This window comes from Onychomys torridus, chromosome 7 (assembly GCF_903995425.1).
Source record: "Onychomys torridus chromosome 7, mOncTor1.1, whole genome shotgun sequence".
In the NCBI taxonomy this organism is placed as follows: domain Eukaryota; kingdom Metazoa; phylum Chordata; class Mammalia; order Rodentia; family Cricetidae; genus Onychomys; species Onychomys torridus.
The window spans coordinates 108,307,234-108,320,884 of NC_050449.1; the positions used below are offsets into that span (position 1 = coordinate 108,307,234).

General features: G+C 43.2%; 1 protein-coding gene across 1 annotated transcript in view; it reads left to right on the forward strand.

Moving 5' to 3' along the window:
• The window catches only part of Gadl1 (glutamate decarboxylase like 1), a 143,516-nt gene extending 129,865 nt beyond the window's left edge, over positions 1-13,651 (forward strand). The window contains exon 14 of the mRNA XM_036194121.1: positions 13,478-13,651. Within this exon, the coding sequence (XP_036050014.1) occupies positions 13,478-13,651 (174 nt within the window). The remainder of the gene's footprint in view (positions 1-13,477) is intronic.

Below are 13,651 nucleotides of genomic sequence, written 5' to 3' on the forward strand. Positions count from 1 at the left end.
TGCGTTTGGAACCCAGGTAGAAAGCTGGGTAAGTTGCCTGTGCCTGGGATCCTAGTGCTGTGAAGTGGGTGGCAGTATAGGTGAGTCTACAGAGGCTGGCCATCCCTTCAGCCTGGCTCGTGTGGAGAATTCTAACCAATGAGAGACCCTGTCTCAAACAAAAGGTGTGCCTTCTGAACTGTACCTGTGCCGTGTGCAACACACACACACACACACACACACACACACACACACACGCACACACACACACACACACACACACGCGCGCGCGCACGCACACACACCATCATTTTTGCTGTGGGTAGAAGAGTACTAGGTATTGGAGCTAGTACCTTGTAAATACTACGGAAGTGTTCTCTGGCATCAGGCCACATCCCTACACATTTTATTATTTGGTTGCTTATTTAATTGTGCGTTTATTTATTTTAGACAAGGTCTCCCAAAGTTGCCCACTCACTCAGGTCTTGGACTCATTCAGTAGCTAACCTTGACCTTGTGACCCTCCGCCTCAGCCCCCTGAGTAACTGTGACAATGGGTATATACCATCAATGTCAGACGTGTCATTATTTTCAGAACTAGTTAAAGTAGTCCCAAGGGAAGCATGAAACAATAGACTCAGGATTGAGTTTGGAATTTTTCTCTACATCTCTGCACTTCCATTTGTCCCTCACTAGATGGCGTTCCAAAGCAATCCATAGCCTCTGTGCCATTGTTTTGGAACAGGGGAAGGTAGGAAGACACACAACCATCCCTCCTGACTGATTTCTCTTCCACTCTCTCTGTTTTCTGCCTGCACATGAGTAATGAGGTCTGCATGTTGCTGAGAATTTGGTAGGCCGTCCTTATAAATATTTTTGAGGTGGCTCTTGACAGGAAGCATTCTTAAATCATAGAATGGTTCTGTGTGATTGGCAGGAAGTTTGGCGAGACCCATCATTAGTGACCCCAGTGACCTAGCTGGCACTGTGAATCAGGAGCGGATTCACTCTGACTCTGTAATGGAAACAGTCAGTCCCAACTGCAGGCCATGATCGTGACAAGTGTGAAATTCAGATTTTAGATTGAAAGGACAAATAGGTGAGAAAGGAAATATAAAATAGAATAAATCTGAGACTGGACAGATGGCTCCCTGTTGACATTCCAGAGGACCACCACCTGTGTCAGGGACCCACAACTGCCTGGAACTCCAGCTCCAGGGAGAGCTAACGCCCTCTATTGGCTCTGTGATTACCTGCACTCATATGGCATACATACATATACACACAGGGACACAAATGCACATAAATCTTTTTAAAAAGAGATAAATTTGTGGAAATAATTAAACCCTGAACTTTATTTGAATATTTTGTCCACATTTTAATGTCTAGAACCTTCCGTTTGAAGCAACTGATAATATAATGTACTTTTCTTTAATACCCACACATTCATTGATTCAAAAAATATAACAGAGGCTGTCTTTTCAGGAGAAATTGGATTTGAAGATTTTTGAAAAAAAAAAAAGTCCAAAGCAATGTATGAATTGATATGACTTTATCACTTGCCGGTATGAATAAAAGTGTGTGCGCTTCCAATTCAATTTAATTCCACATTTCTCTCCTCTTTTCTCCCCCTCCTTTCTTTCTTATTTAGATAGCCGAACACATCATCGTCTTGACAGGTCTATGCATAGTTGATTCATGGCTGTTAGTAGTCAAGGAGACTGTGTGTGTGTGTGTGTGTGTGTGTGTCTCATACTATGTGCATTTGTGTGTGTGTCTCTGTGTATGTCTGTGTGAGTGTGTCTGTCCTGTTTGTGTGTGTGTGTGTGTGTGTGTGTGTGTGTGTGTGTGTGTGTATAATGTGCTTGATGTCCAGAGGCTTGTCTGTGGAAAGAAGTCTCACACCACCTGAGAGTTTGAATGCTAAAATCCTAGGATTAAACATGGCTTGCTTATGGCTGTGGTCTGTCTGTCATCATAAACAGAACAAAGCTTGGTTCTGATTGATTTATCTTATAATCTGCTTGTCATGTGACTTAATTCAGTCCTGTGGTGATAAGGCCCGTCTGAGGTGCAAGACAAACTTGGGAGGATCTGAAAGGCATCTGCTATAGACACTTGTTCTGAAGCACAGGTTATGTGCATACTACCAAAAAAAGCCTATGGGGATTGAGAGGAGAAACTTTTTAACCCAAGGAGCATTCTTTCCGCACATAATGTCTCAGGACTCCTCTGTCCTTCTGTGTTCAAACTGATATTATTTCAGGGATCTGGAGAGATGGCTCAGTGGTTAAGAGCAGTGTTTACTGCTCTTCCAGAGGACCCAAGTTCAGTTCCCAGCACCCACATTGGTTGGCTCACAATTAACTGCAACTCCAGCTCTAGGGGACCCAACAACACCCTCTTCTGGCCTCTGCAGGTACTTACACACACACAGGGTATACACATAGAGACACATAAATAAATCTTTTTTAAAATCTCATACTACTACATTTCCACTCCCCTGCATTGAGGGCCACTAAGAACACTGAAAAACACAGCACCACATTTACAGAAAATGTTTCCCATAGTATGATAAATGTAGCTCATCTTTTCCCAATCATTTTGATGCAGCACCCCACCTGAGGTGCTGTTTCTAGTTGTTGGCATGCCTGACCATAGGAAGCCTGATGGACAGGGATTAGAATACCCCTCAGATGAGGGAAGAGTAGAAAGTAGAATGAGATGCTGCTTCCCACACAATGTGTTTGCTCTCCTGTTTCTTCACTGTCCAAAGATGAGCTCAGGCTATTTCCATGCTGTTCCCTCCCATGGAAGTTGACAGTGAAAACCTTGTGCCTACTTGCTGTGTAGATCAATTTGCTAGAAAGAACTTCCAGGTCCAAGGGCTTAGTGGTTGTAGGACCGGGCTTTCAATGACTAGATTCTGAAGTCAAGACTTCCATGCCACCTCCATGTAAGGCCAACACTACCTGTAAACATTCTAGAAATAGTTCACGGGATGGTCTGAGGCCTGGCTCCAATCATGTTCTTTAAAGCCATTGTTAGTGGATTGAGATAATGAGTGTTGTCATTTCTTGGTTTCTTCCCTTTGTGTGTAAGTACACAGAAACCTCTGTCAGCTGGGCGGTGGTGATGCACATCTTTAATCCCAGCACCCCAAGAGGCAGAGGCAGGTTGATCTCTGTGAGTTCAAGGCCAGCCTGGTCTACAGAGTGAGTTACAGGACAGCCAGGACTTGTAGTTAGAGTTTTCCTGCCTGGCCCAGTCAGGACAAATCTCTCTTACCCGCCAGTCCCACAGTCACTCAGACCCAACCAAGAAAGCACACAGAAACTTACATTGCTTACAAACTGTATGACCGTGGCAGGCTTCTTGTTATCTACTTCTTCTATCTTAAATTAACCCATTTCTGTTAGTCTATACTTTGCCACATGGCTTGTGGCTTACCAGTGTCTTTACATGTTGCTTCTCATGGCGGCAGCTGGTGGTGTCTCTCCCCAGCCTTCTACTTCCCAGAATTCTCTTCTCTCTTGTCCCGCCTATACTTCCTGCCTGGCCACTGGCCAATCAGAACTTTATTTACACAGAGTGATATCCACAGCAAGGACTACACAGAGAACCTCTGTCTTAGAAAAAAACAAAAAGCAAAAAGTAAAACTGTCAGCTCTGTGGAACCTTACCTACCATACAAATGATGCCTTCTGTCATAATCAAACACCATGGCCTGAAGCAACTTAGAGAAGACAGAGTTGACTTTGGTCTATGCTTCCAAAGAGAGTCCCTGACAGCTCTGAATGAGGTATGGTGGGAGTGGGGAGCAAGAGCTCGCATCTCCATCCCCACACAGGAAGTGGGGCCAGGCTGTAAAACCTCAGATCTTATCTCCAGTGACACAGTTTTTCTAGCAAGGCCCTACTTCCTAAATGGTCCATAACCTCCCCCAAATAGCACCACCAACTGTGGACAGCCTCAAACACACAAGCCAGTGGGAACATTTCCCATTCAAGCCACAGCACCTTCTCTGTATGGTGGATCTGGGTCTCTTCGATCCCACCAACATATGCTGCTGAAGACGATGTCCCCATTTCTGTTCACGTCATTACTAGAGGAAGTGTTCACACCTATATTAAGATCATATGAGTGACTGATAACGGGGGTAGTGTCATCCATGAAGAGAATGTGGTTCTTAAAGACTTAGGTCATTATTTTGCCCAAGAGGGCAAGATGTAGGGAGAGGAATCTCAGCATTTTGGAAAGAGAACCACCTCAAGTGCTTTGTCACAGTAATGGAAAGCTGACTGCCACATTTGTACCTGATTAGTCAAGAGAGAAGATAGTCAAGAGAACACAGAACAGCATATGAGTTCATAGCTTGGCAAAAGAAGGAGAAAACTCCTGTCAGTCAAATCAGTCACAAGACTGATCATCATATAACCCAAGAGCCTCTTCATATGACAGGGAGCACTGGAGTTTTATTTGCTAATTGTTGTCTACATGGGACAAAGCTGTGATGCACAGTTTTAGAGATTTCACAAACTGGTCCACTCACCAATTTTCTATCATTAAAAATATGAAGAGCATTTCCTTAATCACACCTCCACACTATTTTCTGAAATAAAGTCTCTCACGGAGTCTAGAGATCTCCAATTTAGCTAGGTTGGCTAGCCAGAAAAGCTCAGGGATCCTCCTGCCTCTGCCTCCGCTCCCCCTGCATTGGGAGGGATCCTCCTGCCTCTTCCTCTGCTCCCCCTGCATTGGGAGGGATCCTCCTGCCTCTGCCCCTCCAGCACTGGGATTGCAAGCATGCTCCCTCCACCCCATCTTTAGGTAGGTCCTTGGGGATTGAACTCAGAGCCTCCTGCTTGAGCAGCAAGCACTTTGCCCATAGCTGTCTTCCAGGGCCCACACAGAGTTCTCACTCCCTGTAAGGCCTCCTCTTTCCCTCCTCTCTCTGCTTGGGCTGTCCCTGTGTTTTATTCCAGCAACCCAGTCTCACGCCATCTACCATATGCTTCTGTATTACCGTCTAGAGTGAGAACCTAGGGCTTGCGAATCATCCACGTCGAGGTAAACCCAGGTCGAGTGATGGCTTTTCCATTTTACTCCAATCAATGTGTTGTTCCAAGACATGTCTGTTATTTCATATCTCCGCTTTCAATTTGCTTTGGTTATAAAATAGAAGGCAAAATCTCCTGAAATGCTGCCTAGTAGTATAAGTTTCAATTTCCTTTTGAAAGAAAAACTGACCCCATTTGTGAGCCCAGGATGAAAGTGGCCTGTGAAATGCAGATATGTCTGACCGATTGTCCTGGAGGGCAGTGAAGCAGGAGGATGCATTAAAGGTACTCTCCCAAACTGGGTCAGAGATGTGTTAAAAGATGAGAGGATTAGTTTAGAAATCTTACAATAATCCACTCACCCAGGTTGAAGCAATTTATGTAGGGTTTTCTGGGCACTGGAGAGATGGATCGGCAGGCCTCTGCTGCATACTGTGTCCCACTCAGGTCCCATTTTTAGGGCTTCATTCAATAGAATCCATTATTTTAGAAGCCAACTCAAAAGCAGCCTTAAAATGCAATTTTCATCATTTTTCTACCTGTCTTTGAACATGTTAAAAAAAATACAATCCAAAATTATGTTTCCCACTTCTGTAGATGAAGAAAGAATGAGATCCTTAGAAAATCTGACTTAAAACATACACATTCAGTGACCTTCAAACCCGACAGGAGGCAGAGAGGTCACCTGCAGTACCTGCTGAGGTTTGCTTGGGTGATGTGTTGGGTTAATATATGTGCAATATGAAAAGCTTCCCTCCACACTAAATCAATGGTGAATGAAGAGGGCCTGCAGTGTCTGCTGGAGTTAATGTAGCATTGGCCCACACAGTGATGGTGGGAGACATGGGCCTTACAATACTTCAAAAGCAAAAATGCTAAACACGTTTATTACAGACTGTGTGTGTGTGTGTGTGTGTGTGTGTGTGTGTAAAATGGAAGGGCAGTGAGTGAAAATGCCATTTAGAAGTCTGCCATCATCAACATACAAAGCTGATGGCTGAAAGCATTTCCTTACCCAAAGAGTAAGAACAAGAGGCAAGAAATTGGCAACCCAAAAGTCCAAATGACTTCATTACAATAATTAAAAAATGTATGTATATATTTACTAATATATATATATGGTAATACTATATATTATTGTATAACTAAGAGCTAACCTAAAGAAAAGATAGTACTTGAGGATGGAAATTGTAAAACTTTTATACAAAAAATAATACAAACCTGAACTTAATGTGCCTGATGCAATTTTTGTTACATAGGTTATCAATGGTAGCCATTATTTTTAATTTATTTTATCACAGTCACTTATGTGTTCATGTGCATGTACACAGGTGTGTCCACAGCTGCCGCAGTGCATGAATGGAGGTCAAAGGACAACTTGTAGCACTTTGTCCTCCAGATGTACCTTCTTGGTCCCTGGGATGAAACTCAGGTCATCAGGCTTGGTGGCAGGCGCCTTCCCCTGGGAGCTGCTTTCCATAAGTGTTGTCATGTTTAAAGGTTGTTTTCTGCTCTGTGCCCTGTGGGTCAGGAATTTGGAAACACGCAACTTAAGGAAGGAAGAGTTTGTTTTGGCTCATGTCTAAATGGTCCCAGGTTTGTTCCTAAGTTACCAGGCAGAGGCACTGCATTTAACCCCCCAAAGAGCCTCAGTTGCTGTCAGAGGCTTGTTGGCATGGAATATAAATCATTCACTGAAATCTCAGCACAAGGATGCTTCATGCCAAGCGATGGGGGCAGGTATCATTCTCAGAGAAAGTTGCCCTGAGATAATCTGTGAGAAGACTCAGCATCTTCATCCTCCTTAGCACGCTCCTCAAATGGTCCTTCTGTCCCTGAGGTCTGCTTGCTTCCTTGGGAGTTGAACCCAGGGCTGTATTTGTCTTAGGCAAGCATCCAGCCACTGAACCACATCCCTGGCTCTACAGGTGAGGCTTGAATGCTGTCCTTGCAATGAACCACTTACTGTATCAGGCATCAATCAGTTCAGGGAAGAAAGCCCTTGTCTCTGCTAAGATAGCCAGCTGAAGGATGCAGAGATATGGGCCATTCCCCACAGGATCCAGACAGAAATGGGAGTGTGTTCTTGTTTGCTCACTTTCCGGAGGAGTGATCTTTTCTGAGTGATCATTTAGGAATCCACAGGAAACATGAAAATCCATTTCAACTCTCAGCTTCCCACTTCTTCTGCTGACCCTCACATTTAATTATTTTCTCGGGTCCACAGCAAGCTTAGTGACTCATGTGAAAAACAAGGACTCACAGGGCTTGGGGCATCACAGGACTACTGAAAAGCGGTGCTGAACAGGACGCTTTAATATTTAACAGTTAACACTTTAGTGTGGACATTCCTCCATGGGTGGGGTTACTTCAAGCCTTTTGAGTTATTTAATGTCCGTGGTCTTGGGAACACTAAATGCAAGTAGCATTTCATGGTCATTGCAGCAATGTTAAATGGCTTGATGTGCTGTGTGTGTGTGTGTGTGTGTGTGTGTGTGTGTGTGTGTGTGTGTCCAGAGATCAACATTAGATGTTGTGCCACACTTTATTTTTGAGGCAGATTCTCTCACTAAGTGTGGAGCTCACCAAATTTACAATACCAGCCTGCTACCAAGCAACAGGGATCCACTTGTCTCTGCCTCCCAGTTTCTGAAATTGTAGGCACACCCACCACAGCTGGTTTTTACGTGGGTGCTGGGATTTGAACTCAGGTCCTTGTGGTGTTTTGTGGTAAGCGCTTAATCCTCTCCCCCAGCCCCGTGACCTGCTTTAACAAGCCCCTGTGCCACTGCTTCTGCCTCTGTTGGAATTCACTGAAGTATACCTCACTTCTTGGCACACAAAGGACATCTCTGAACATGGGCTGAAATGTGGGTGTTGACTCCAAACAGCTCTTCAGCTGCTATTAGCTCAACTGGCTGCTTGGGACACAACAGAGTGTTAAGCTTTGCTTTATATAGGGTGTAAAATGTTTATTGTGTCCATTCTTCAGCTAAAGCTTTCAGTTCAGTTTGGTTTGTTTTTATGACTGTTCATTTCAGCTGGCCTCAAATATATGGCCGGCATTAGTTTTATTGGACCGTCTGCCATAGTTGTCTTTGTGGTGTAAACACCACCAGGGACGCTCACTGCCTCCTTCACTCTCCAAGACTCCAAACTCCTCATTTTGATATTTGTTCACTTGTGTTAGAGAAAGCATGAATAGGGCAGTTCTTCTAAATGGAGGCACACTTCATTCTGATTTTCAGATGTCCTCTCGAGAGAAATTAGGCTACAAATATTCATAGTTGAAAAAGGCGTGTCTAGAGAGGAAATGTCGCCATTTCTTTGTGTTCTGCCAAGCTGAATCGATCTTTTAGATGCATATGATTTCATGGGCTACAGATTACCAATTTTATATCACTTAAGCTTGAGAGATTTACACAGATATATTTCAACTCTAAATTATGGGGCGGGGGTATCAGGGCAAGTACACTGTGCCAAAGAGGAAGACAGGTAAAAAATTAAAGCAGGGCAGATACTAAAATGTGGGCAGAAACCACACTGAAAGGAGAAAATGGACTCTGCAAGCATTCAGAATGAAAATGCTTATTGTTTTCTGGGGCATGTTTAAGTGTTTTGAATACTTTATCAAGTTTTACCATTGACAACAACTTGGCTAACTTCTCCAAAGGTCATTGGTTTGGAAAGTTCTTCTTGTGGAAAATTGAGATAAACAATCCAAGCTGAGGAGGGTTCATCCCCGCCCCTGCTCTCCTTAGATTGTATTTCCTGCCCAGAATGCATCCTCCCCCCTTCCCCACCATCTACCACACTGCTGCCTCCACAGACACCCAGCAGCAAGACTTCTTTATTTGGTGCTTCTCAAACTGGTAGAGAGAATGTTTGAGCTCCTTTGTAAATTTCCAGACCACCAGGCATAACTACTCAAATCTAAACCCAGCTCCTCTGATGACGGTCTGAAGCCAGGTGACCTGTAGCTTTAAAATACTTGTAGGACACACCAACACCAATGTTGCTCCTCAAGCTTCATGTGATAGCAAGATGAGCAGCAGACTACAGAGTAACTGGGGAAACCTAGACACAGATGTTCTTGAACTTGGGCTCTGTGAATTTCTTCAACCCACAAATAGCTGGTTTATCTACAAATCAATTTGTTCACCCACAACTATTCTGGCAACTTGTGGAAACACAGACCTTTCTAGAAAACCAGAGAAAGTCATTCCTCTCCATAATAAATTTCAGTGTTAATGTAACCAATGACAGTTCAACTTCCTGAAGGAACAAATAAGTTCACATTGTCCAGGCTGGAGGCAAAGTTGGCACCAGAATGGAAGACTATGCAGTCACTGCATGCGTGAGGTGTGCGATTCCATGTCTAAAACCACTAAGAAGCAAAGGCTGTCTTACGAACAGAGAGATGCAGTAGAGGCTTTGGGGAGAAAGAATCAGTCACAAGTTGTGGTTTTCACAGCACTTCCGAAGATTCAGATCTCAAGAGATGCTCATAGATGGGGAAAAAGGTGGGGGCAGGGGACCAGGTACAAACTATAATTGACTTAAAGCATGTTAATTTAAAGAAATTAGTGATGTAGTTCCTAATAGGAGTGTTAACAGATTCTGAGCTCAATGACCTGTCTTTTGGATAGTCCGTCTCAAAAGTAACAGTTTTATTATCAGACATTGTACGGAGGCTGTCATGGCAACACCCCATATCCAGATGTCTGACTTTTCCTGTGGAAAAGACACATGCACATACAATCACCACATATATGTATGTATGTATATATATATATATTTATATATGCAGATGATATGTATATTATATATGTATATCATCTGCACATATATTCAAATGATGTATAAAGCTTCATTAAAAATGCCCAGACAAAGCACTATGAGACAAAAAAATTTCCAAAACTACCACTGAGTCCATTTTGTGTTGGTCATCTACTGCTGGCCGTGGTACCTGGCATTAAGTGTGGTTTGTTTGGCCAGTAAGACTCCATTGGAGAAAACAAGTATTTCCTTCATGAGAGGTTATCAATCAAAGATAAGATTTAAGATCTATTTGCTTTTTAAATCTATGTGAATATGTCTGCTATGAATTAATGTGCAGGGGTCTAAAGGTGTCAAAAGAGGACATCAGATCTTCCTGGAACTGGAGGTCCAGATGGTTGTGAGCAGCCATATGGGAACCAAATCTGGGTCCTCTGTAAGGACACTGAGTGCTCTTAACTACTGAGCCACCTCTCCAGGCCTCTTATTTTGATTTTCTTTGGGGAGGGAGGAGGGACAGAATTTCATGTAGGCTAGGTAAGCTTTGAATTCTTGATCCTCACCCTCCAGCTCCTAAATGTTGAGATTACAGGTATGCACTACTCCACCCAGGGATATATATCCATTAGCATTAAGTATGAACACATTTTCAAAAGAAAGATATTTTCTGGACATGACCATTGTTCTTTCTCAAAGGTTTAGGTGCTGCTAGGCCAGCTGCTTATCAAAGGGCTACACTTGGGCAGAGAGAGCCATTTTACTGTGTCCCCTTCTGTTTAAGCACCTTTTAAAGACTCAGTGCTCCTGTATGTTGTAGTGCGATGACAACAGAAAGCCATTGAAATGACCAAGTCATTACTGGATTGTCATTTAAGGGGGAAACAGAAGTCCTATGGAAATGTGGAGCGGAAGCTGTGCAATGAAATAGCAATGTCAGGATCTGCCTCCACTTAAGATTCAGGAACCCAGCGCACAGAGGCACAAGGAAAGAATTTGATTTACAATTTGAAGGAAATGCCGCGGTAAAATAATTGAGAGCCGGAAAGCAATCTCAGCCTTGCCAAATTGCTTTCCACCATGCATGCTCCATTTAGGCGTGAGACTCGTGTACTTACATTTAGTTTGTGCATATTTTCTTTCCCCTGTGAATATTCCATCCTGCTGGATTAGGCCTGTTTTCTCTGCTCTTGCTAGGGAAAAGAGAATGTCCGAATTGCCCAGTGACAGAGCTTGCCTCGCAGCCTTATAAACAGAAAATGGTTGGTGTTTTTAAGTGCAAAGGTGATAATCTGCCTGTTAGTGAAAACAACCCTGGTCTTTACACTATTAACAAGGGCTCTTTCAAATTAGTCTGAAATGAGCTGTCAGAGCACAAAGAATTGACAAAATATTCATTAGCAATAATAATTGCTACCGTTACAAGGATGGTTTGTGCTAGAGATTCAATAAGTTGTTGGCTTTGCAGGTCCTCAGGACTTTCTTACCTACTTGATATTTTAGAGAGAGGAAGCCTTTTACTATGTGCATAGTAGTGACTTGTAGGAAATGATCTTCAAGTTCACAGAAAGGTTAATAAATTCCCTGCTGCACACTGTCAAACCTTCACTCGTTCATTCTCTGAGACCAGAGACATTTGATTACTTCTTTGTAATCTCAGAGAACCAGTAACAAACTTGGAGTTAGGAAGTTTCTTTCTTACTTTACGAGTTTTTGCCTGTGGAAGCTTGTTTATTTTTGTGCCAGACACAACAGCAGGAATTTAAACTTCTCAAACATCTTTTTATTAAAACATAGCCTCTTATGTTTGCAGTTTGTGACATTAGAAAATCAAACCTAAGTTGATTATGGTTGCGGAAAACTGACTCTTACAAATTGTCCTCTGACCTCCATACATGTGGTAGTGACATGCACCCTGTCCTCCCCCAAAATAAATAAATAAAATGTGAAAAAGATTAAAGCAAAATTATTTCTGGTTTGCTTATGAACCACAACAGCCTGGCAGATTCATTTTGATAATAGCTTCACTGAGCCTTGGGAATGTCAGAAGCTGGTGTCAGGTCCCAAAGGCCTTCCATAGGTGGAGCAGGAAACACCCTTTTTGAGAGAAAAAAATAGGGGTTCTGAAAGTGAGCAGGCACAAACATGCCAATGAGGCTGGAGCCAAGAGCATGCCTGCTTTCAATTTAAAATTGGCAGAGCCGGAGCTGGTGCTGTGCTATGCAACTGGAAGCGATGGGAATGGGTATGGAAGTGATCACAGAACCGTTGTTCTCAGAACTGCAAGCTGCAAGCTCTGAATTTGATGCTTTGTGGCTCTCCTTGACAGACATGTGAACAAGGCCTTACTAATACTGATCACTGCAGGCACCATGGTGGGATTTCCCTCACAGCCCCAGTTTACATACAGGAGGCCAGGAACAATTTGTTCAAACAGAAAAACATAAAACATGGCTTTGTCATGAGCCTAAGTTAGACCATGGTTCCATAGTACCTGGTGACCAGATGGGGAGATCTGAAGAGCACGCAGTGATATATGACTGAGAAGAAGTTCATGTTACTTATGTGAGCACCTACATACATATGTGATGCATGCACATCTGTGTACATCTATCTAAGCAGAGAAGTCCCCTACTCAAATTCTTGAGGGCTAATGAGCTAAAGCATAAAACCCTGACACATAATCATGTAACATTTTCATACATAATGTTTATGTTTTACATTTAAATACTTTCCCATCATATTTGCACAGTTATATACAATTTATTTCCTCATCTTTCCTGGAAAGGTTTTTTGTTTTATTTTCTTGTCCATAGATTGAGGATTTTCAAATGCTTAGAATCTTCAGGCTCCTCTTACATGGAGGAAAGATGATTCAAGGTCCCATTACCATTCTATAAACTATACTCACCAAGAATCAACTACAATATTCAAGCCAGGTACAGCCACATGCACCTGTAACGCCATCACTAGGGGGCAGAGACAGACAGATCCTGAGAGCTCATTGGCCAGCCAGTGTAGTTGAAATGGCAAGCTTCGGATTCAGTAAGGGACCCCATGCCCTAGGTGGCTTTCACTGTCACCTTGACACAGCCCAGAGTCACTTGAGAAGGGAGTCTCAATTGAGAGATTTCCCAGATCATATTGAATATATCTGTGGGAGAGTGTCCTGAGGTTAGTTGATGTGGGAGGTCACAGGCCACTGTGGGCAGCAACAATACCTGGGCAGATGGTCCTGAGCTGTATAAGAAAGGGAAATCAAGCAGCATCCCTCCATTGTTTCTGCCTGAAGTTCTTGTTTGAGTTCCTGCCCTGACATCCCTTGATGCAAGACTGTAATCTGTATGCTGAAGTAAACTCCTTCCTACCCTAAATTGTTTTTGAGCACGGTATTTAATCCCAGCAACAGACAGAACTCGAAGACTAATGTGTGCCTGACTTCCTCATCTGTAAATAGACATGCTGCCAGCAGCTCCTTATGGTGTCATAAAGGTGAACTAACACAGCTCAGCCACTTGATTTGGTGGATATATGCTATAACGTTCTCAATGAATTATTCTTACATCAGGCTTGAAGACAAAACTGAGATCCACACCAGTTGACTGAAGGTCAGTTGAAGTGCTAAGACACTTGGTTTTATCTGTGCCCTCTCCCCCTTGCAGGTGGCTCCAGCCATTAAGGAGAAAATGATGAAGAAGGGCAGTCTCATGCTGGGCTACCAGCCCCACCGAGGGAAGGTCAACTTCTTCCGCCAAGTGGTCATCAGCCCTCAAGTGAGCCGGGAAGACATGGACTTCCTGCTAGATGAGATAGACAGCTTGGGGAGGGATATGTAG